Below are 23,780 nucleotides of genomic sequence, written 5' to 3' on the forward strand. Positions count from 1 at the left end.
GAGACACATTCCCTTGGCCTACTGACTAATTGCAGATACACAGTGCCTAAAGAAAAAGCAAGTTAGTCAGGGGGAGGGAGGAGGCATCAGCCCGCTGATATCAAACTACTTGAGAATTAAAGTATTGTTTCCGTGGACATTTTAACCAGGGGGAAGGGAGTCATTTCCCGTTTTGTTTGAGAACATTTGCAACTTGAACTTCAAATGAGTGATTTGAATGGCAGATGGGAACCATTCTCATCAGTGAACACTAGAAGTGTGAGGGACACAGTTAGGCATTCTGACAAAAGACAGTGGACTTGCATTCCGACAGCCCTTTTAGTTGTAGTTGAGGTAAGGAAACCCCTCGGAGATTGGGATAAATAGGATTTTCATCATCGTTTCTTTGATAAGTCTTTCGCCACAGACATGCAACCTTTGTGTCAATCATCTTCAGCGCCCTTACATATGGTGTCCGAAATGGGATGCTAGACCACCTGAAAAAAGTGGGAGCCCCCCCCCCCCCAAAGAGGTGCATGGCCAGGGCCAGTACAGAATTGGAAACACTTTAGAGACCACTGCCTTTTACTACTGCAAAAACTCAACCTCTTCCTTACCAGAGAGCTCAGAAAGTGGGGAAGAGACAGCAAACCAAACCTAGGACAACCTGGAGGTGGTAACCCAAGTCCGTCTGCTCATGAGTCCGGTCTCTAAAAGGTCAGAGGAGGGAGAGGATTTATCACCAGGAAAAATAATCTGAGTACATGTGTTGCCGTATAACACCTAGCTACACCGCGGAACCCTCAGATGAATCTGAAGGAGTGAAACAGGTGAAGATGGTTCAGGGGAGTGGGAAGACCCATCAACTTCAGATACTTCTGGTGAGTCGGAACAATTCCTGGATTTCTTTGAAGTCCTTTAAAAGCCATGAAATAGAACTCTGGTTAGATCGCCTGGTAACCCTCCAGATTCAGGCCGATATAAGGTTTCAAGAAGGTTTACATGAAATAGCGGCTGGTCAGCGTAGACCTATCCTCGCAACAGTATTTTACAAAAGGAGATGACCTCAGATTAGACTGGTCATGTTGCCCCCTTGCTTTGAGGCAAGTTACAGGCCTCTGACACATTCTAAATCCTTTGGGAACCACTCCAGAGAAATCAAGCAGGGGATATTACATAAAATAGGTCAAACACAATTTCGGAGAAATTAAACCAGCTCCCAATGGATCGGGTTCCCGAATACAGAGCACCCTGACCCAATGGCTAAGAAAGAAAACCTTGCCAGAGGTCATGATGCTCTGCCAAAAGAACAGTTAATGGTAAGTCTCACTCCATTAAAAAACAAAAATACCCCACCCACGGTCATAAGGGCAGGAGGTTGGGAGGTAGGAAGAAAGAGGCTATTTACCAATTGAGTAAAAGGGACTTGGAAGACCTGAAGAGTGAAAGGTCTCTACCACACTCACTCCTGCCTGAAAAGGGGCATATGGCCAAATAGTGTCCTAGAAAGCAAAAGAACAAACCTATGGAAGTAGGCTGCATGGCTGGAGAACAGTGCGAAGGCCTGAAACAGGCAGATGTTGAAACCTTAAGTACCCGCCTGTCTTTCCGTCTTAAGGCACATGAACCAGTGAGGGTTAATGGAATACCAGTTGTGGATTTGGGCAGCAAACAACTGGATATATGTAGAAATGCAAATGGCGAGCCCAATCCAAATAACTTGTGTTGGCAGAGACCAGGAGGTATAGCCCAGATCTCCAGTTACCATTAACATTAGGGGCCAAGAAACTACAATCATTACGACAGTAGTACCCAGGCTTCCCAAGGAGACCATTATTGGTACCAATTTTCCCCAAGTTTGGGAAAATGAAGAACATACATCAAGTCCAAGAGAAATAGTCCCATGTTAATACCTTGGAAGAAGGGTTCAGCGCAGACGCTCGTCTGGACGTGGGAGGGCAATTCCCGAATGGGTCCTGTACAGAGTTCCCAAGAAACCAACCACAGGCTTTTTCTAAGAGAAGCCACTGATGTTGGGGTAGGGTATGTGACAATTCACTGGACAACGTCACTTCTTCCTGAGGGGGAACCCTTTTCCACAGGTCAAGGGATGCGAGGATGCTACCTTTGTACCCCTTAATGCGGGAGGACTCCCTTTGGGAGTAAGGAGAACCATCTAGGTTACAGCTCTTATAACACTGTCACCTCTTTCCTCTGCTAACCTCTTTTTAGATATACACTTTACTGTTAACAGGCAGAAGAACTCCATATACTTGTGGTGAGGAAGAGCACAGGAAGAGTATGAATATCACCAAAGTACTGGGCGGCCCCATGCAGGTATGAAGAGTGAAGCAACAAAACTAATGAAGGATTTATACAGTCAGCCATGTGAAAGCCGGATGCATTAACTGACAATAGACAAAGAAAGTAGTCTCCTCCAACCGGAATAGGCAGCAGCTGTGGAAACTCTGGTGTGGGAGTTTCAAATCTGCTTTGACGACCAGAGGAGACAGAGCACGCAAGTGCTGCAGAGACAGCAGCAGTTCTCCATGTGTTCTGCAGGAGCAATCCCCGATGCCAGACCGAACGCACAAATTCGCGCCACACAGAAGGGTACTGCACTGCCATTGTAGACATGGAGCCCTGGTGAAGCCGAACTGCACCGAAGGAAGCTGCGCTGCTTCCTCGGAGGCAGCGAGGAGCCAGAAGAGATGCAGTCTCATGTCCCCAGTGACATACCGAAATCCCTGTAAAGGGAGCTACAGTAGACCCAGAAGTGACATGGGGTTAGATGTGAAGCAGGCGCTAGTGACTTAACCTCTGCCCAATAACTAATGGCCCATGTGTGTCAAACCTACATAAGAGCTCCTCTACATCCTGTCAGTAGATGTGAGAGTACCAAAAGGCCACCAGAAGAGGGTCAAGGACCCCCTACCAATACTTGGCAGGTTAGTGGACCAGGTACGCCAAGACAAAGGAAATCCTGGGTCTGGGGCGCCGACTAGTTTAAACTGTTTTCAAAAGCACAAGAAAGGATCATAAAGAATTCCTCCTGGATCTGGTAGAACTGGCAAGCATCAGGAGGAGAGAGTCATCCTCCTGATAACACATGGAAGCAAAAGCAAGCTTTCAGCCAGGAGAGAAGAGAGTCATTCCCCTAGCCTACTATAATTTCAGATACAAAGTGTTGGAGAAAAACAGTCAGGGAAAGGGAGGCATTCACCCATGATGTGCAAACTACTTGAGAATCAATCATCATTTTGGTGTACATTTCAACCAGGCAAAATGAGCCATTCCCCAGTGTAAACTACTGGCACTAAGAACATTTACAACTTGAACTTCAAAGTGAAGTGGGATCTGGTCCATGGAGAAGGGAGCCATTCTCCTGGGCAGCGAACACTGGCTTCTTATCTAGTTTAGTTATAAGTGTGAAGGACAGAGGTAGAGATTTTGACACAAGACAGTGAGCTCTTAAGTTAGACATTCACACAACCCTTTTAGTTTTTAGTAGAGGCAGTGAAACCCCTCCAAGGTAGGGATTCTTTGAAAGTATTTTGCCACAGACATGCCACCTTTGTGTCAGTATCTACCCTTACAGTGGGCATTTGCTCGGGCCTCCTCTTGTTCCTTTCCTGAGTGGACACTTGCTTCGGGCCACCCTAAACATCTCTCCAAATGCCCTGTATAAGTTGGGGTCCTCGTGCATTGCAGTGATTTCTGAGTCTTAACTTCAGGAACATGTGACATGCATAAACATTAGGAGAGAGTAAAGCAGTCTGTAGGCGTTTGATGGTAGAGAACTCCAGGTGGCATGAGGCAAGGCAGAGATTAAAAGGGGTTAGCTAGATTCTAAAGCTGTGGTGGAACAGAATTGGGTAACCCCAGTTTGCAATGTGTGAAAATAATGCCTACTATTAGGGTAGTTTTACAATGTAAACAAAAAAGGCAATAGTCTGGCACTGGTGCCTATTCAAACAGTATTATACAAAATACTTTGTTTATTGTACAAAAAACAAAAATGATCATAAGTATAATTACACATTGAGCAGGGTCGAACCTAAAACTCCCATGTAAAACAGGAGATCCTATAATCTAAAACAACAAAACGTTCCACTGATGGGGAGTACCGTCATCTAGAACCAACCTCAAGATCAGAAGTACACCTGAGCCATGGGTCACATTTTTGCAAACCTGAGCCTAGTTTTTTACCCCACGTTTGTCCTTTCCAATAACTGTCAGACATTCTTCAGGGGCGATAACATGAGTTGTGTATCCCCTACTAACAGGTCACTAATAGTAAACCAATGTTGTGAAGAATATAAAATTGTTCTCAACTTCTGGACACATGTAGATAACCATTTCTCAATTGGAGTAGAGACTACCTCCTCCAAGAACTTCCTTCTGTGGACTCTCCAAAATTGATGAATGGTAACATAAATATGATAAAACTCAATGTGTCTAATTCAACGGCATCTAGGGCTACTACAGTCATACCTCTTACTAGCTAGGTGTCTTAACAGGACATTTCGGACAGGGCGCGGCGTTCGGCGATAGTGGAATACAAGGCACAGCTTCGAAGAAGTACGACTAATACCCGAAGATGGCATTGAAGTAGACACATTGATTTATGATGTGACCATCCATCAATTTTGAAGGATCCACAGAAAAGTTATGCCGGAAGGTAGTCCCAGTCGAGAAATTGTTATCTACATGTGTCCAGAAAACTGGTTAAGAACTATTGAAGATTTTCTTCACAACATTGGTTTCCTATTAGTGTGATCTGTTAGGAGATTAAAAAATCCTAGGTTATCACCCCTGAAGAATAGAATGTCTGAGTTATATGAAAGGACAAACATGTGGGGTAGAAAAACTGAACTAGGCTCAGGTTTGCAAAAATTGAGACTTGTGTGTACTTCTGATCTTGGAGGTTAGCTCTAGACAGCAGTACGCACCATCAGTGGAGTGTTTTGAGATTAGGATCTCCTTACATATGATTTTTAGAAGTTACTCTCAAAATGTGCAATTATACATTATGAATGTACAATGTTTTATGAAATTCTGATATGCATTTTGTGCAACAGGTATTTTGTGAAGTATTGAGTATAATACTGTTCAAATAGGACTAGTGTGTTGACATTGGGGAACAGATGCGCTACTTGCAGTTTGAAAGCCAATGTTGAACAATATGATCAACAATATTTAGTGCCACAAGCTTTTAGTGAGTTACCACTATAGCAAAGCTTTGCTCCAAATATCTTCGTCTCTAATTTGGTGAACTAGTCCGAGTTGCCGCCAATATGGCCAAGGAGAAACCTAAATGGATGGAGATTCACATCTCTAACCTCTGAGCACATAGCAAGGAAAGCGGGACAAGGACTCAAATAAAATGCAGACTGTGGGAGTGTGAAGTAGTGTCTTCCTTGGAGGGAATACACAAAAGGACATGCATATGGAGAGGCAATGACTAGGAAAGCAAGTTGAAGACTATGCTAGAGTCATAGAAACAGTACAGTATTTGGCTAAAGTGGATGAGTAAAAGGATAAGGGTGAAGGAACCCTACCACATAACTAAAAATTCTAAGACGGAGGAAACCTGCATCATGCACACTAAGATCAGGATAGAAAGTACCAAAAGATTTGTTTGTTGGGACTAGGGTGGAAGATTCATAGACTTTATATTGCAATTTCTGCAATTAAACCCAGGTGATCAGGGACAACTAGAAGATTTTTGTAGGACATTTCAGCTGCGAACACGGGGAGCTGCCATGCAATGTAAAAGAAGTGGAATAGTACTTTAGGGAGTGAAGAGACCAAGGTTATGAGACGACATACGCTGAAAGGTTGCCAAGAAAAAGCCTTCAGGTGTAGGAAGGTAGTACTGCTCTTTCCACTTCAGAGCCGACAGACATGTGCACGTGGGGAGTGCAGGGGAGGGGGGAGACATTGCTAGTCCTTAGTGAAGATCTGTTGGGTGTGAAAGTGCAGGCCTTACTGTGGCAGCCTAGCACACTTCATGATCAAAAGAAAACCTTTGCATAGGGAGAGGACATGACCTTGCTTGATGTTATGGATTAGGGTAGGTGTGTGCAACTCGACTCTCGAAATTTTGGACAAAAACTGCCATCAAGCCTATCCAGCTTGGCCAATGTTAAGGATCATGTGAGTTGTAGTCCAAAATATCTATAGAGCTGCAGGTTGCAGACTCCTGGATTGAGGAGTTCCAGTGATGAGGGGAAAGGAGAAAGATCAGAAATGTGAGGGCAGACTGTGGGAAAAGGCCAAAGATTTAGCATGAATTTAAAGGGACTACATAGAGAGCTAAGAGCCGTGAAGATTGGGGAGGGTGTGGGACAACTGGGATGGTTATATAGAATGTGATTGAAGAACTACACATTTTGTCGAGGGTGAAGGTGTCATGCCCGGTGGCTGTAAATGCGGATGTTGGCACTGATCTTCGATCGCTTGAAAGAGGATGACAGTTTGAATATCTCCCAGGTGGCCTAGATTCAGAAGTGAGCACGATCAGCTGAAGTTCCTGCTTCCCTACCTATCCCCACCTACCACCTTTCTTTTGGGTGGGTGGTTCTAAAGAGGTCATCAAAAAGTGATTTGTTCGAGTCGTTTTGAAAACATAAGATGTGAACTGAAATATCACAGAGGATTGCACATGTCAAATGATAAATGTGCTTGCATGATATTGAAAGATTTTGAAACCCAATTTAAGAATGGTGTAGAAATCAATGTATTGTAACAATCTCAAGTAGAGTATGCATCTACCAATAGCATTTAGAAATGCAGTAAGGCATGAATGCGGCAAGCCAATCGTAACCTGGGAGACTATTGCCCTCGCCATACTTGGTCCCTTCCCCAGAGGTTGAGGTTTACTTATGGCTGCATGCCAGGTTGGTTCTCCCTGCTGTTGCCTTACTTGGAGGCCATGTTCCCTCGCATACTTGAAAGCCATAGTTCCTTACCTGGGTATACATGGGTATTCGCCCATTAGCTTCTTACCGGGAAGACCATGATCTCGGCCCCGTTGCATGTTGAGTGCAGCTAAATCTAGGCCAATCCTCTTGAACAGTTTGAAGAGTCGCTCTCTTAACTCGTCCACCATGATCTGGTTCTGTCTGTTCAGCTTTGCACGATTTGCGAGGAGGCCGCGGACGAGAGGATCGATGCCTCCTGTAAAGCACAATCAAAAATATTAAAACTCTGAATATCTTGATTGCACAAAACCACGATGTAGCACTAATCATGTACAGGGTCATGCAGGGTGTACTTGCAAGGGGGGGCAAAGGGGCAATTTGCCCTCTCCCCCCACCCTCCCAAGCTGGCCGAGATGCTGCCCTTCGGGCCAGAACTTCCAAATGTAAAATACAAAAACCGAAATCCTTCAGAATCTAGCTTGCGACAAAGGAACAGTGCTGCAAAGCCTGCTCAGATATTTTGTGAATGAGATTCCATTTTGTCTTGATTGCAAGTAGGTTTAGAAGGGGGATTTTCGGATACATAGCTCACATGATAATAGAAGTAGACGCCAGTAGGTTCTATGTTTTCCATATTTCCTAGTTCTTTGTCTCATGAACATTAAGACAGTCATCAGCAATCACAAGAGGAAAGAAACATTACAATGTTGACTCCTTATGTAGATGACAGCTACTGGGATCCTGTGGGTCCTTTTGGATATGTCATTTTGATCATGGAGCTCTATTCATATTGGATAAGTGGAATAGCCATTTGCTCTGTTGCTTATTGTGCGACTAGCAAGAGCTGTACAATTGGTGTGCTCTATTTTTTGCCCCGATGACAGCTAAGTTAAGAGCAACATTTGTTTCACCATTAACTATTACTCAAGTGTTAAAACTGGCATGAAAGTTTTAGTTTCCAGAAGTGCCTTTCCACTGCTGCGTGAATGCGGTAAGCCTTGTGTATAAACATTTATCGTTACAGGAGAGGAAGGAGGGATGACAGCACTGCCGGGTAAGGCGACTTCTCGGGTAGCCCCAAACCTGGGCTTAGATCAGTAGATTCAGCACAAGTTTGAAGCAACCCGATTGGCTGCTGCACCCTGTGCTAATCTAGGTTCTTTCTCCAGAATGTGGTTTTAAATGCAGAATGTTACTGGTTAAGTTCAAGAATGCAAGACCTTAGTGAGGTGAGGCAGTTGGAACGAGCAGACAGGGAGAGGAAGATCACACTGCAGTTGCCCCTGGAGTTGTAAAATATCCAGTCATGCTGCATAGATCTTTTATTTAATACACCACTATGAGCACATGAGCGGTGGTCTCCAATTACGGCTCTCAATAGTAACATGCTCAAATTCTACCTCCCAACACACATACAATACCAGCTAAGCCACCCACAAATGTCAATTGAACACCCCTTCAGACATCAGAACCCCACACCTCTAAAATTATATGGCGCATTCCTGACCAATGCATCTGTAGACAAGCACACAAGACCCTCTGGACAAAAAAGTTCTAAACAGACCCATAGTATGTAGGTACTTTCAAAACTACACAGCTACCTTGCACTGTCTCTTCGCCCAGTGCCCTTCTCGATCAGAGTGCCAAGAGATCATGCAAAGGATAGCGGGGCACAGTATGAAACCACATAACACTACAATCCTTAGTCAATGGATAAATACCTTTAGTTTGAACCTTACACTCTTACCTTCCCTCACGATTCTCCAGCTGTTGAAGAAAGTCAAGTGGAGGGGCACCTCGGCTGGGGCCTGCGTCAGCGGTCGGTACCCCTCCCGCAGGCGGAAGATGGTGGGCTGGATGGAGGTATGAGCATAACGGAAAGCAAGGGTGAAAACGTTGGCTACTCGTGGATCCACAGATATGTTGTATCCCCGGTACTGTGGAATAATCCTAGCAGATGCCTCTGGGCCCAGCAGAAGTGGGATGTAATCTTTGTAGGTAATTTTCTGAAAAGAAAACAGATAATATACATTCAGCCTTCAATGATGTTGCTGATCACGAAGGCCTCTGATTTTGGGTGGGCGTTAATTATGCTGATCCTGTCTGGAATGTGATTTGCTGAATCTGGCTATACTGTACACTAACCTAACATACAAGCTGTGAACGGACCTCTCCGAATGCTGATATCTGGGGCTATGTCATCTAAGCTGTACATTGAGCTGCGATGAGGGGGGATACGGTCTAGGAATATGTTAACTGTGCGAGGTCCTGCATGATGGATATGTGAGCAGTGCACAGAGCGGTCAGGATGCAGATATCGGCAGGGACCATGAGATTTGCACACCGAGCAGTCAGGGGGTGTGAGCTGTGCAGGGGCCTGCCAAATTGCTGATTCTGGCTAAGAACCCATGGGCTGTGAAAAGACCCAGGATGCTGAGGGTCAGTAGATGTGCGATTTGTTGATGTACTTAGGTATATGATCTGTTAAGGGACAGCTCAGGGCACAAATACTTTCTGGTGATGTGTGCTGGGCAGGCCTCTCAAAGGATGCCGATACGGTCTACGTAAAGGTTGGCTGGCCAGCGACTTGGCAGGATGCTGCTACCATCTAGGGTTTTTATGATCTGTGAATGGACCCCTCAGGATGCAGATACTGCTGGGACATGTGAAATATAGAGGCACCCGTCATGCCAGTAATCTGCGAGTCATACAATGCTGAAGCCGTAGTGCATATCTTGTGTGATACTATCTGGGGTGGGACCGACTCAGGGTCTGCAAGTTATGCTTAGGAATTCAAAGAAATGCAGCAACTTCCAATTAGAAGTCTCAATACTATATCGTTACTCGCCAAACAAACAAATATACTTTAGATATGTACCATCAAATTCATCGCTGCCCCTCTCCGTTCCCCCAATCTTTCAAACAAATGACTTTAAAGCGATTCCCGCAGTCTCTGGGAGGATTTGCTGTGTATGCTGGTTTGCCGACAAGAAGAATGGGGCACGCCTGCTAGGTCACTCGTTCCCAATAGTTGGACAGTGGGTTCGCCCTGAGCTCAGCTGAGCTTTGCTGTCATTCTTCTTAATGCTTGTGAGTTGCAAATTAACTGTTAAAAGTATTCACCCAAATGCACCAAATTGCATAATTATCAATAAAAATACCTCTGTGGGGAGAACTCATTCGCTCGAAACCTTTGTATGTGAGCAGGTTTAAATCAAAAATAAACTGACTCAGTCGTAATACCCAGGTTTTACACTTTGTAGGAGCTCATTTATTTGCTTTTACAGTTCAAACTAGATAGCAATTACGGAGCATGCATACGAGCTGCCCAAATACCTGTGAAATGCCCCCAATAATTTTTCTGGCCTCCTGGTAGATCGTTTCGCCGGTCCATCGAGGATTTAAGCGGTTCAGCTCCCTCGCCACACGGTTGTGCTCACGCATGAAGATTGTATGAAAGGCGGTGAGGCCGGGCTGCTCACTAGTCCTCGGGTCCCCTGAACATAAAGAAAATTACACAAGCTTAAACGTCCCTGAAAGTAAGAGCAGTCCCATTCAGGTAAAGACGTTCCTTTTAACTTGACACAGGGAATCTAGATTGGCACAAGCAGCTAAAAAAACACTTCATGGAACAGTGGTACAGATCCCTTCACTCCTGAACCGTACTGCGAATCGAGCGTTTATGGCACCTTACAGAATCCCTTTAACGCGAGGGTACATTTCGAGATGAGTAGTTATGCCAGTGTGTACACTATACAGTTATCTGTGCTACTTAAACTTGTCCTTCCATTGATCTCCATCTTGCTGTCCCATTCACTCCATTAACCAGTTGGTGAATGCATCCGAGACCTGCTTCAAGTGTACTATTGTATGGCACCCAACAATGGGACTGTGCAGTCAGCCATATACATACATTCGTGGTGAAACTTTAAACTTCAAAAGAACAAATACAATCACTCCATGATGGCGCAGAACATTGGGCTGATCTAACAGGCTCTAGATGGGTGAGGAGAGCATCGAACCTGGTTGGGGGAATTGCAGCATGCAGCCGTTAGGTGAAGGACAGTTGTTAAGCCTGAATGCATGGTTTGTGTTATGAAAAACAGTACCAACTGCGAATCATACAACCATTTTGCAAAGTCAATCCTGCACTTGACACCATTCCTAAAATTGGTACAAAAGGTATTTAAGAAAATCTCGACATCCATTTCAGACTTACCACATGAACCTGAACGAAACAAAAAAAATCATGCTCACCTACAAATGGTAGACTACTCACCGCTCAGGAAACATGGTATCCCGGAAGATCTGTTGGTGAGGACGCAGAAGTCCACCTCCATATTATTGAAGGGCATAAATTCTCTACCGTTATCAGTAAACCGCTCATTAATGGCCAACAGGCCCAATTGGTTGTTCAAGTTCCGGAGCCTGGTTGCCAAACGCATGTCACTGCCATACACCTGGCTGGCGTCAATGAATGAGGTTGGAATATTTATCTGTTCGCGGATGGTCGAGCCCTCGCAGCATGCCGGTGCAGAGCGGAACATAGGAATACAGTCACTTCGGTTTGTGATCCTTGCCTCATTGGATGGAATCTGCAGGAATAAAATCCAGAAAAGCTTCATAAAAATGTGCAGGTATTCAAAATGTGGCTTGAGCACATATTCCAACATCCAATGCATAAGGCAAAGTGACATGAGCAGGTTCAAATATATTGTGGGTGAAAATGCTGCACCCGTCTGCTGGAATTTGAGAGGGGGATCCTTGGATGGGTGTTTCAATGTGAAGCCGAAAGGCTTGTGGATGTGTCTGAGGCAAAGAAAGATCACACTTCTATGCATGAATTATTGGAGGTGGAGACATAGGGCACTGGTGTGGGTAATTGAAGTTGGAGGTAACAAGGGGTTGTATGGCTTGTGCCTTGGAGGTGACCAGGCAGCTTAATGGATATCATTTTGTAGGTAGTAAAATTTCACACTAAATGTACTATCGGTGGATTTGTAGCTGTATCAGGGAAGTGAAGCTAGTGCTGTGGTTGGGATTTGATAGATGAGGTGTGATCAGCCAGTACATGCCTAGCACTCCATTGTACTTTTAGGTGCAATCCATACGGATTCTATAAAAGCTAAATGTGTGCTGTTCTAAATTCATCATATCTAAACTTGATTTGTGTTCTGAGACAGTAGAGAGAAGCGGTCAGCACTATGAACTGAAGGTGTGCAAGCCTTACTGCATTGATCAATAAGGTGTTCAATGGGTGGATCTGGAGGCAACCTGAAGGAGATTGTGGAGGCGATTAGAATAAGCTACTGCTGGAAGTAGTGCTGAGGGACTCCATATGAAAGTGAAGAAAGAGGTCCTGTGGGGCTAGTGAATTCAAGCAGGCAGTAATATAGGAGCTCCTGCTATCAGATTCTGGAAGAACATACACTATGATGACAATTCTATTGGTAGGTGTAAAGGGATCCTATGTGAAGGTGAAGGCATGGGCCCTGTGTGTGGGGGTGCATAGCTTGGATAATAAAGGTGGTGGGCAGGAATGTTCCGAGTTGGGGGGAGGGTGCGTTATACCATGAGGGTGGTTCCATTTGGTGCGTTTTGGGGTAGAGACGTAGAAATGATCCTATGAAGGGGAGGGCACAGAATCTGTGGCGGTTGTATGACTAGAGTATTAAAGGTGAAGCTCTGATTTGCTAAAGGCAGAGCAAGGGATGATCTTGCTACCTTTTAATAAGCAACTGAAAACTTAAGCCTGGAGGCTGCATGATTGGTGTTTTGAAGGTGGAGATTAGCAGACACAGGGACAAGCTTTAAGTGAAGCCAGTGTGATTTATATAGCGATGGATTTATTGTTCCTAGGGACTTTGGTATGTGATGGACTGTTTAAGATGGTGTCTGGTCTTCCCCACCATATATTAGAATGACAATGTTCTCGAACATCAGAAACCAAATACATTCTCTAAAAGGAAGAAGTTGGCGGACTCTTGCAGTTTTCCCACCTTTTAGCAGTCTGCGGTTGTCGGCATATAGTTCATGTAATGCCCCCCCAGCCCCTATGTCTGGGGGTCGTGCGCGAATTGGTAATGCTCTGATGAACGCTGTTTCCATGGCATGACAGTACACAACATCTTGGAGTCAAAGTCTTGCACTGGGGCAACCTTGCCCCCATGTCATTGCTAACTTACGTGCCAATACCAAGATTAGTCCTGCCAATCTCACTGTGGGATGTAGGGCTCTGGTGCACCCCAGCAGTGCAATGAAGGGTCCAGTTCTAGCTGATCTCCACTATTTGTGAGATCTTGGTTTACGCTTATGTCCAGAACTGGTTAACTCTCGGGCACTCCCTAGCCAGGTGGAGGAAGTTTGCCGGGGTGCAGTTGCATCTATTGCATGCCTCAGCCTATGGAATGGACTGGTAATGTCTGCAGTTTGGCTGGAGTGTGGTATATCTGGTTGACAAAGTGAAAGTGGATAAGTTTGTATCTAGAGTTGAGGGAAACCTTTTGCATCTGTTGCAGTATACAAGTCCAGTCCTCAATGGAAGCCTCCAGAGACACTTCCCACTTCCTCTTCGAAGTTTCTAATGTGCTAGTCGTGTCTCCCATCAGGTCTTTGTAGATCTATGAGGTTTGTCGGCCCTCCCCTTGAGACTGGATTACCCCATGTAGTAATTGCCATGTTGGTGGTTGGATTGGGACCGTAGAGGAGTGCGATTTGAGCGTGTGACGGAGCCGGTAATACACAAATGAGTTAAGAGCCGAGTCTGCTCCCTGGCCTACTGGGTCGTACTGAACGTGCCTTGTGTAATCAGGTCCCCCAAAGTCTCAATACTCAGCTTGTCTGCCCATTGCAGGTACACCAGCTCACATGTTATGGGCACCCCTGGGATGTATCCCGCTGGGAGGATTATTGGCCGGAGATGCCCCCTTTTTCTGCCAAGTTTTTCCATATCGAGGACGTGATCAGGACAGTGTTTAGTGGGACTCAGCTCCCCGACAACCTGTCATTAGAGTTCACTCAATCTGAACGTGCGGCCAGATAAAATGTGCGGTGTACAAGTGACTAAGGAACTGTGCCTGTGCGGCTCAATAAAAGCGTTCTAGATCCAGTAGAGCCAACCCTCCCTTGAACGTTGGTTGTATGAGTGTCATGTAAGCTACTCTTGCTGTTTTCCCTGCCCATAGTAGATCTAGGATTAGGCTGCGCAGGAGGAAGCCACCCAACAGCAGCAATGGTATGTTGACAAATAGGTACAGGAGTTAAGGTAATATTTCATTTTCACAATGGATACGCAACCCAGAAGTGTCAGAGGGAGGTGTTGCCACCTTGTTACTAGTTCTCGAGTCCCTGAATGGCATTCCCGTAATTGTCTCAAAACCAACTCTTCATGGTTTCAGGAGAGCATCACCTCCAAACATCTCACCTGTGGATTCCCACCGAAACTCAAATTCATCCAGGAACTCCCTGGTTTCTGCTGTCAGGGGAACACCACCACTGATTCGCTATGGTTAATTTTGAGTCCTGAGAATACCCCAAACCCAAGGACCTCCCACAATACTGGGTTCAAATTGACTTCTGGTTCAGAGATGATTAGTTTGTGTAGTCTGAGGTTTAGGCCCCTCTTGATTCGATCTGAGGCACGCAGCAAGAGGTTCCACCGCAAGAGCGAAGAGCAGCACCGACAGAGGGCAGCCCTTCCCGGTACCCCTCCCCATCTCGAATTCTGCTGACCGCGTCCTTTCTAGAACAATTTTGGCAGAGGGATTCTTGTACAGAAGTGAGACTAGTTTGATGAAGAGCTAAGCCCTAATTTACAAAGAGGTATGGCCAGAAGGCCTTCTCTGCATCTAAAAGGACGGAGACTGCCCGAGTCGAGGGCTGCAGGGCCTCTATGATTCTGAACAAACGAATAATGAATGATGTGTTCCGTCCAGGTATAAAACCCGCCTGATCTGCCAGTAGCAGCATGGGCATCAGAGTTAGCAGCCGGCTAGCCACAATTTTGGTGAATATTTTATTCATAAATTAGCAAGATTGGTCTGCAAGAGGCACAATCCTCGGGGGGGTTTCCCAGGTTTATGTCAACTGCGGCCAGTGCTCTATTGGGTCCGATTGTGGACAAGTGTAAAGCTCCAAAAATAGAGAGGTGATGGATGTCTTGTCACGGCTCTGAAATGGGTGACCCATGTCAAATGTTTGTTGGGGACATGTGGGCACGGGGACCTTTGGTTGAATGCAACTGTCATGGACCTTCGGTCTAAGGCTGTGGTGAAGAGGGCTATGTTGACCAAAGGGGATTGGAACCTTGACCTGAAATCCTGGGCCTCTGAATCCCTGGGTGCCTACCTCATAAAAGTACATGTGGGCTGTGAAGATTATTTGAATTATATCCCAAACAAGAGAAGTCCATGGGCCTCATGAGTAGGGTGGTAAGGGATACCGGGCACCGTTAGGGAGACCGGTGGCGGTAATCCCTTACCGCCCTACTACGAGTTCCCTTAGCGGGTCCCACCTTCAACACCTGGTTTTACCAGGTGTTAAGGACAGGACCCGCTAAGAGACTTCAGAGCCAATAACGGTACCACAAATTATTATCTCCATCCCCATTGAGCCCTATGGGGGCTCGAATGGGAATGGTTTCCTGAATGAGGACTTACTGGGTCCTCCAAGGTTGGAATGACCCAGTAAGTCCCTACTTCGCCAAGCCGGATATGGAATGCAGTAAGGGGGTAGCTATGATGGTGCTAAAAGCTAAAAGCACCATGGCTACCGCCTACCTCGTAATGAGGCCCCATGTATTTAAAGTTCTGCTTAGGAATTCTACCCACTGCAGCTCTCCAACACAAATGGAACCCGGGAGTGTCTGCAAAGTGCATGTTATGCAGCGAATTCGATGAGGATTTTATCCACCTAATGTTTTATGCCCGGTTACAAAGCCACTAGGAAACGCTTTCTGAAGCAGCTGTTTGTAAGTCGCGGCTGCAGAACTATCAGTGAAGCTATGAAAATGTGTTTAGATTCTTCGGAGGTTCCTGTTATATTTGCAACCAGTAGCTACCTCAAGTTAGTATGGAGGCTACGTGCGAAGAAAAGGAGACCTCCCATAGCCTTGTCCCGCAGCCATCGAGTGGTTTTGGCTTGTGTTGGAAGTAAGAACTGTATTTTATTTGCTGTTACACTAAGACTTGATATGATGAACTGATGCGATTATATAGTATTTTAATGGGTGATTGCCATGTTTTATGCTCATGAATTGTTGTGTGTTGTGGCTTTTATGACTTTGCGTTGAAATAATTGAAAACATAACTTATTTGGGGTTTATCTTTACAACCAAAATGCAGCCTTTTATTGTGAAGGAAAAATTGGAAGTGAAAATAGAGGCTTTTATTCTACAAATGAAGGTAATCCAGAGAAAATTCAGTTTCTTTCCTTATTACCTATGATTGATTTTTACAGGACCAAAGTCATTCCCTCGATTTCGAATGGTCTTGAGTTGCTTCCCAATAGTATTAGAAAATGGCTCAATATCTTAGGGGAAAATGTAGCGGTCTATATTAAACTTGCCTTTCTAAGTACCCATAGGGGCAATCCGTATTGAACTAGGCCTTATGACTTGGTGGCACTTAATTTAAAATATAATTGCACTTTGTTCACAAGGGAGGGGAAGGCTATAACTGAAGAAACGGACATTCCTATGAGTTATGAAGGTGTGTGCAGAATTAAGAGAAACAACTATACACGCCATTGAAACGAAGGGTTATATCTGAAGCTCATCTACTTCATATTGCAGTTCCCCTTTTCTGTGGCCAGTCGGAGATTGGTGTCGCGATCTCTATAGTTAAGCAGCCTTGCAATAAGTGGCCGTGGGGCTGCCCCTGGGATCGGGTACGTGGCAAGAATGCCGTGGGCTTTTTCAACAATGAACAGTTGGGATAGTGAAGTTTCTCCAAAAAGATCTTTATCTTCCATCTTGTGAAGACTCTGCTGCTCACACTCCGACCAGGCGGATGTTATTACGACGTGATCTCCCCTCAAAGTCCTCATTTGTGGCTGTTACCACTTTCATTTGGACTTCTAGCGCCGACACCCTGTTTTATGGTGTCCAATCTGTCACCGTGTTGATCAAGTCAGTGTTGCAAGAGGTCCACTTTTGGAGGATAGTGAGGAGTTTGGAATAAAGGCCTCCTATGCCGGCTTTGAGGTCTAGCAGGACCTCACGGATAACCATTTCTGGGACTTGGGCTACGCTCTATTCAGGTTCTGGCATTATTTTGGTTGATTTTGTTTGAGTTTGTGGTCTGAACGGCTTGGAGGAAGTGCCGCCCTCGAAGTGGAGCTTCCATTGTAGCTCATCTGCCTTCACCATTTTTGATGACCGTCTTTCCTGTGGTCAGGGTGGATTGAGCAAGGGGTTTTGCCACAGTTGGAGGGTCGTTGGGGTGTGGGGTTAGAAGCTCAAGTTCTACAGAGCAGCTTGACTTGCACACTTGCTCGATCTGTTGGGTGCTCAGGATGGCCTCCACACTGCCTCCACCGCACCCCGCCTTGCTTCCGTTTCGGCTGGCACCAGGGACTCCCACTTCGCAAGGATTGAAAAGGGCTGTCAGAAGCCCCACGGCAGGGGCCTGAGCACCGCCAGCCCCTACAGGGCAACCCGCTCAGAACAGCACAGCGAGCACTCCCAGCTCAGACTCCCCACAGGGCGCTCACCTCTGCTCACTGGCCGTTGGCGCCACAGTTTTACTGGTCTCCCTCTTAGTCCCTCCGTGAATTAGCTGCCGCTCCGCCTGCAACCAATGGCACTGTTGCTGGGCCTGGCTCTGCGAGGCCGATCTTCCCCAATATCGTGATTTTCAACCCCCACAATGGTTCCTCCGGGCAGCGCCACTACCGTCCGGGGGCGTAGGCACGTGCGCGCGAGGTCCTCTAATCACTCAACTTGGAGATAGATATTGCTGATATAAAGCGCCACCTGCTGTCATCCCTCCAGCCACTGTTCCTCCTCAGTTACTGCCCTGCTCAAGCTTTGCCACGCCACAGCATCAGGGTGACCTCGCATGAACTCCAATTCACAGCATGGAATTGGGGTCTGCTCAGTGGATGATTTTAGTGTTGTACTCGCCACCACAAATGCTTTTTCAGGAGCTCTACGTGGAGCTCACAGAAGAGCCACCATCATGGTTGGGCTCTCTAGCGCCACCCCAAGATGAACGTATCCATACCTCTTGGATTGAGGGAGCAGCAGGTGAGTGCTAGACTAGTGGCTCGTTTATGGGAAGCGGATATCTGTATATTTACACAATTATTGCCTGGATTCCAGGGAGTAAACAATGTTAGGAGCCTGAAGGCCAAGTTTGTGCCTGAGCAAGGGGGCCAAGTCTCAAAACATCCAGTACTCCCTATGGTAGGGTCCTGCCTACCACGTTAATGATCTCTCACCACAACTCTTCTGGCTAGGGAAGAAGGGAGTTCAGTCCCAACATCCAGAAAACATCCAAGGGCTTCTGTGCAATAAAGTTAATGGGCCATCTACTATTGGAAGCGCATGATTTGGGGAATAAAGTGAGAAAGGGAACAAAACGCCACTGCAACATAACTGCCAATCAAGGAACACTCTGGGGATTTGCAGACAGGGTCGGATTTGCCCCTCAGTCTTTCGGCCAATGGCCGGGCCGAAATCATCCCTGGAGAGTGGGGGCCGGTTTCTGGCCATGTCTGGGCCAGTTTGGAAAAACGAAATTCACATTTCCTTTCAAAAAGCCTTTCATCTTTCTTAGGTCGATAAATGAGTACCAACACAGGTTGGGTGATATTGTATGCATATTTGTTCCATTAAAAAAAATTAAGCGTAAGTGCCATACAATAACATTATCATTTGGCCTTGGACGTCTGCTTGGATTCACAGTAATTTAATGTACTTAGGAACAATGCCATTTGATGCCACTTCCTGTTTTATTATGGGGTGAAAGGTCGTGTTTCATTGCTTCCCAGGATGTCACTTTGGTGAGGGGTCAAATGACATCACTTCCAGTGATGTCGAGTTAAAGGGTCGCGAGGGGTGTCCCACTTTGAGGCAAGGGGTGGGCCACTTTTTTGGGTGACCAGGCCCATTTCTTGTCCCAGCCCGACCCCGTTTGCAGAGGGAGTTCTCTGTTCAGCAGCCAGAGGTGGTGTGGGGGCAAGGTTAGTGTCATGAGGAAGTACAAAGGGGTCCAGGGGCGGGCTATGTAGACTCCAGCCGCAGCTGAGGGGAGCGGAGACTGCAGTGGGTGTGAGGAAAGGCAGGGGCAGCAGCCAGCATAGCAGGCGGAATCCTGAGAGCCATCAGGATCCTTGGCCACAGCAGAAATGCCCGGAAGGCGGCTTCCTGATTGGCTGCCAGGATGCTAGCATTCCACCAGTGAGGACGATAAAGATTATCAAGGTGCCGATCTGGAAGAAATGCATAACGTGAAGGTCTGCACACTCGTTCTCCTTGGATAAGACTGAAATGTAAGATCAGATAGCCCGGTGTAATAGTTTCTATATGTTGCATAGATTAATGTGTGCACAATTCTCCAAGCGATTGTTCAAGTGCCATGCAAACAAGTTTGAATAGAGTGCCCAAAAAGGATTGGGGTGGTTTGACTGAATGCATTTGCCCGTCGTCGATTAGACCGAATTTGCTTTTGGGGTAATTTTCACCGCAAACATATGTGGGGGGAGAACCCCAGCAAAGCCCTCTATCAACTCAAGCCCACCCCCACATGTGGTAAAAACCCCCTTCCCTAAATTCGGTCAAATGAGCCACGGTCAACTTGGGTAATACCCAAAAGCAACGAACCTTAAAAAACTAGCGACATTTAACAATTAGAAGAACAAGTGAAATGAGAGTTGCATCAGCATTAGATTGGAGGAGGTCTGCACTGCAGGCAGGCGCATCCAGGGTGGATAGCAGGCACGAGAAATGGAGAAGCAGTTTGGCTTTTCTCAGTCAATGGGACCTGAACATACAGTGCCTTCAGCGTTTGAGTTGCCAAACCTTTGGGGGGCACAGAGTAGGCGAAAGTGCTTAATTGTATAGTTGTGTATGGCTTGAAAGCAGTACAGCTTTCAGTTGAAATGGGCTATGGGGTTCTGGGCGGTCCCTGAGCAGTTCACAGAAACACTAATTTGGGCATTGAATGTGTGCAGAACATGTTACAGGCTGGCTTTGCTGGCCCCCTCAGGCCAGTCACCTCCCTCTCCCAGTATTCAGCAACATTCTTATCACCTCTTTGCCTTTTTCCTCCAAGTTTCCCTGACATTAGCACCAGAATAAACAACTGATCCGTTTTCAGCAGGAAATGTAGTCAGTCTGTTCCCTGTGGGCTATTAACCACCTCACCGCGTTCTTCAGAGTTCATTATAATTTAAGCACATCACAGGTGCCTCAGACTGTTCCCAGCAGCAAGGAAGAGGCCCTTCAAGCGTCATACTGAAAAGGTACCTCACCAGCCGAGACACATCTTCAGCCAGCTGTGCTTGGAAGATATTATCAGTTATTTTCAGATATTATTTTCTATTACTCAAGTGCCATGCCATATGATTTGAGATTCTGTACTCCACTGCTGTGATGTCACAGTAAGGGGATGCGCCATTAAATATCTGTCTATCAGATGACTTGGAACCCTGTGGAACAATATATCCCCTAGTTAATAGCAACCCATCTATACCCATGTTTTACGAGTACCACATGATAGAGATGAAAGCTCTGGAGAGTTTAGGAGGGTAAATATGACACCATAAAGGTGTAGTGAGTTAACTGGTAGTCATGGCCCATTTATTAGAACACGTAATGTATAACTTAACAGAGCAATCATCTGATCGCTCGTCAACAATTCTCCGACTGGTACAATGGATGACTATGCACAAATCCTTGAGCAGTGTCAGTTGCTGACAAGGCTCGCTCTGTTATGCGAGAAACATTAGTCAGCAGAATACCTTCAAGGGGAAGCATGGAAGTTCTCGAACACAGGTCTCGTCACAGTCCAAGCCTTCAGCAAAGGTGGTTCTTGCTGGAGTCTCCGGAGAAAGATCCAGGTCATGGTCAGTCCACTGGCCAAACTGCATGAAGGCGAGTGACCGCTCATTGTCCAGTGTGATTTCGTTCGTTGGAAAGCTGACAATTGCGTTTGATAGGGCTCGAGCCTGAAATAAAGCACAGAAATTGGTTATGACCCCGTTTATCTACTTACAATAAATAGTAGCACAACCCTCTTTATTTGTGCAGCACTGGCCCTACCCGTGGGGCCCGAGTGCCTTACATTCAAATGTTGAAAAGGTGAGGCAGAAATTCCAAAATGGTTTCAGGATAGGAAGATTAGGATAGAGTAGTGACGGCAGGGAAGTCGGGACATCTTTTTAGGCTCTTTCTGAAAGAGCTGAACAAGGGTGAAGTGTGCATGTGAAGAGCTAGGGCGTTCCATGCCCTAGGTGCACAATTGGTAAGGGCTTGCTTTTGTGTGCATGCTGGTTTGCAGAGTGCCGAATAAAGCTTACTGCCCGATTAGCATTCCAGATTTGCCTTTAGCACACAAATACATCGCGAAAATGTGAAACATTTCAGTATCCATTCTCAATGAACAAAATCATAAATGCATAATCCATAATATAGTACAATGGCCTGCAACAGGCCAGCATAAGCCCTTAGGGCAACAACCTAGGCAACCATGCATGGTAGATTTTTGCAACAAAGGATAAAGCGCTCACTACAGCCGTAGATTTGCATCAAATAAATCACTTTGTGCGGTTTTCACAAATGCTTTTCTAAACCGAGGTAGCAAATCTTCAAACCACAGTAGCACTCAAAATAGAAAATGTGTAGTCTCTAAACCACATTTGACAGGTTTCTGTATTCCTACCACTCCATTGTCTTGTAAAAGATGCAACCTGTAGTGTACCAGTACTGAACTCCAGAAATGAGACCAGATTCAGATCTCTCCACCCAGGATGGTTTCAGAGAGGTATGCCAAGCCTACCTTTAGATTAAGACATGATGCAATAAGACATTCTTGGATCCCGTATTTAACGAATTGCTTAATGTCTCCTTTAGAACCACCACAAGAGTTGTCTGGGTCATGCCATAGTTCGCCCATGCCTGCCAATTTAAGATGTTGCCTACCGTGAGCCGACCATAGGAGTGAACAGCCTCCAGGGTAATTCATCAGATCTTTGTAAGCAGCTTTGTACTTGACAAGCACATGAGACCCGTGTGAGCCAGTGTAATAAAATAAAATAAAAAAAACCACATTCCATGCCAGCTGGTGCATAATAGGATCAATGCCACATTCCATGTGAAGCAGGGGATTAGGGAAGCTATCCAGCAGAGCAATTTTTTCAGAATATGTTTTCTGTTTCTAGATTGGGACACTTAAGGTGACCCCAAATCTCTGCACCATAGAGTACAGCTGGTACAGTCTGAATAGCATAAATGTCGCTGTCACACTGCTCCCTCTCCATGGGAAACCAAGTTTTAATGCCACCACCATTTCTTTCAAGGATGGTTTGTGACCTAGTTGTCTGGGCTGCCCATGAGCCTGTATCTGAACCTCACATCTAGATAGTTGTATGTAACTTGTTCTAATACATTGCCATCGACCTCCAGGCGAAGGGCCACAGGTTTAGTTCTTCTCGGTCTGAACACAAGGACCTTAAGTCTTGCACCTATTGAGAGTCAGTCCCACTGTGAACACCAACACTCCAGAACATTTTTTATCCCCGTAGGTGAGGTGGCCAGCAGGACAGTCGTGAAAATTAACGCTGGATAGACATCAGTTCCAAGTTTGGGAGGGTCCAACTCACTGGTACATTCTGCCACCAGTTCCAGGATAATTTAGTTTATGTAAAGACAGAACATGAGTGGGCAAGGGCACATCCTGCCACACACATCTTGACCTGCAACTGCTTTCCCTCCCAAGCCCCACATCACTACCACTGAGTTATTTCAATAAAGCTTGGCGAACAGGGATACCAGCTCAGTCAGGACCACCCACCTCAAGAGAACCTGCCATAGCCGAGCCCTTGGAACACTAAGGCTGTCTGGAGGAAAATAAATACAGCGTAAACCTGCATACCTTTCAGCATGGTACATATCTGGGGTATAGTTGACAGGCGAAAGCACTATCTACCGTGCGTAGCCCTTATTGAAATCCAGCCTGAAGGTGGGAAATCAACCCATTCCTCGTTAACCCACTGTTGCAAGTCTTGTAACACCACCGTGGCGAATCATTCTCCTGTAGCATCAAGCAGTGAAATAGGCCTGTAGTTAACAAGATTCTGTCTTCCTTTTTTGTAAATGGGTACCATTTCTGCCTTTCACCGGGATATCATTGCAGCTAGCCAGTGCTTGGAAAGACCTTGCTAGGATTGGTGCCCAAATTTTGGGCTCATACTACAGAATATCGATAGGGATTGTGTTTGGTCCAGGTGCTTGCCTCCCTTTAGAATTTGCCAAGACTTTAACTGCTACCGTGGTGATAGACAGCCCAATACGGTCTGGATAGCTGACCTGCCTGCCTCTATCAAACCTTCTAATGCAATGGGTGCGTCAGGAAACTACTCACGGTATAAAACACACATTTGAAAACCATTCTGCTTCAGTGATCATACAATGGAGCCTGTTATTGTTGCTCTTTGCAATCTGCTACAAGACCCCAGAAAGTACTTCCCATTGTGATTTCAGGAATTCCTCTTTCCTAGACTTGCATTTTCGTATGCATCCCTTTTGACTTGCAGGATCACCTTGCTCCACTTCCCTCTCCCAGTAAGGTAAGTTATAAGGTCCTTTTTGGTCTGCCTGCAGGAATAATGCCAGTTTCTTCCCTGTTCTGTTTGGATAGGGTTGCTGGGATAGAG

At 45.9% G+C, this 23,780-nt stretch overlaps 1 protein-coding gene across 1 annotated transcript in view; it reads right to left on the minus strand.

Moving 5' to 3' along the window:
• LOC138488099 (myeloperoxidase-like) overlaps positions 1-23,780 on the minus strand; it is a 106,228-nt gene that overhangs the window by 26,654 nt on the left and 55,794 nt on the right. The window contains exons 7-11 of the mRNA XM_069614854.1: positions 20,868-21,074; positions 11,185-11,500; positions 10,242-10,402; positions 8,653-8,911; positions 6,991-7,161 (exon numbers count right to left, since the gene is read on the minus strand). Of these exons, the coding sequence (XP_069470955.1) occupies positions 6,991-7,161; positions 8,653-8,911; positions 10,242-10,402; positions 11,185-11,500; positions 20,868-21,074 (1,114 nt within the window). The remainder of the gene's footprint in view (positions 1-6,990; positions 7,162-8,652; positions 8,912-10,241; positions 10,403-11,184; positions 11,501-20,867; positions 21,075-23,780) is intronic.

This window comes from Ambystoma mexicanum, chromosome 9, assembly GCF_040938575.1.
Source record: "Ambystoma mexicanum isolate Mex_15411 chromosome 9, UKY_AmexF1_1, whole genome shotgun sequence".
Classification (NCBI taxonomy): Eukaryota; Metazoa; Chordata; class Amphibia; order Caudata; family Ambystomatidae; genus Ambystoma; species Ambystoma mexicanum.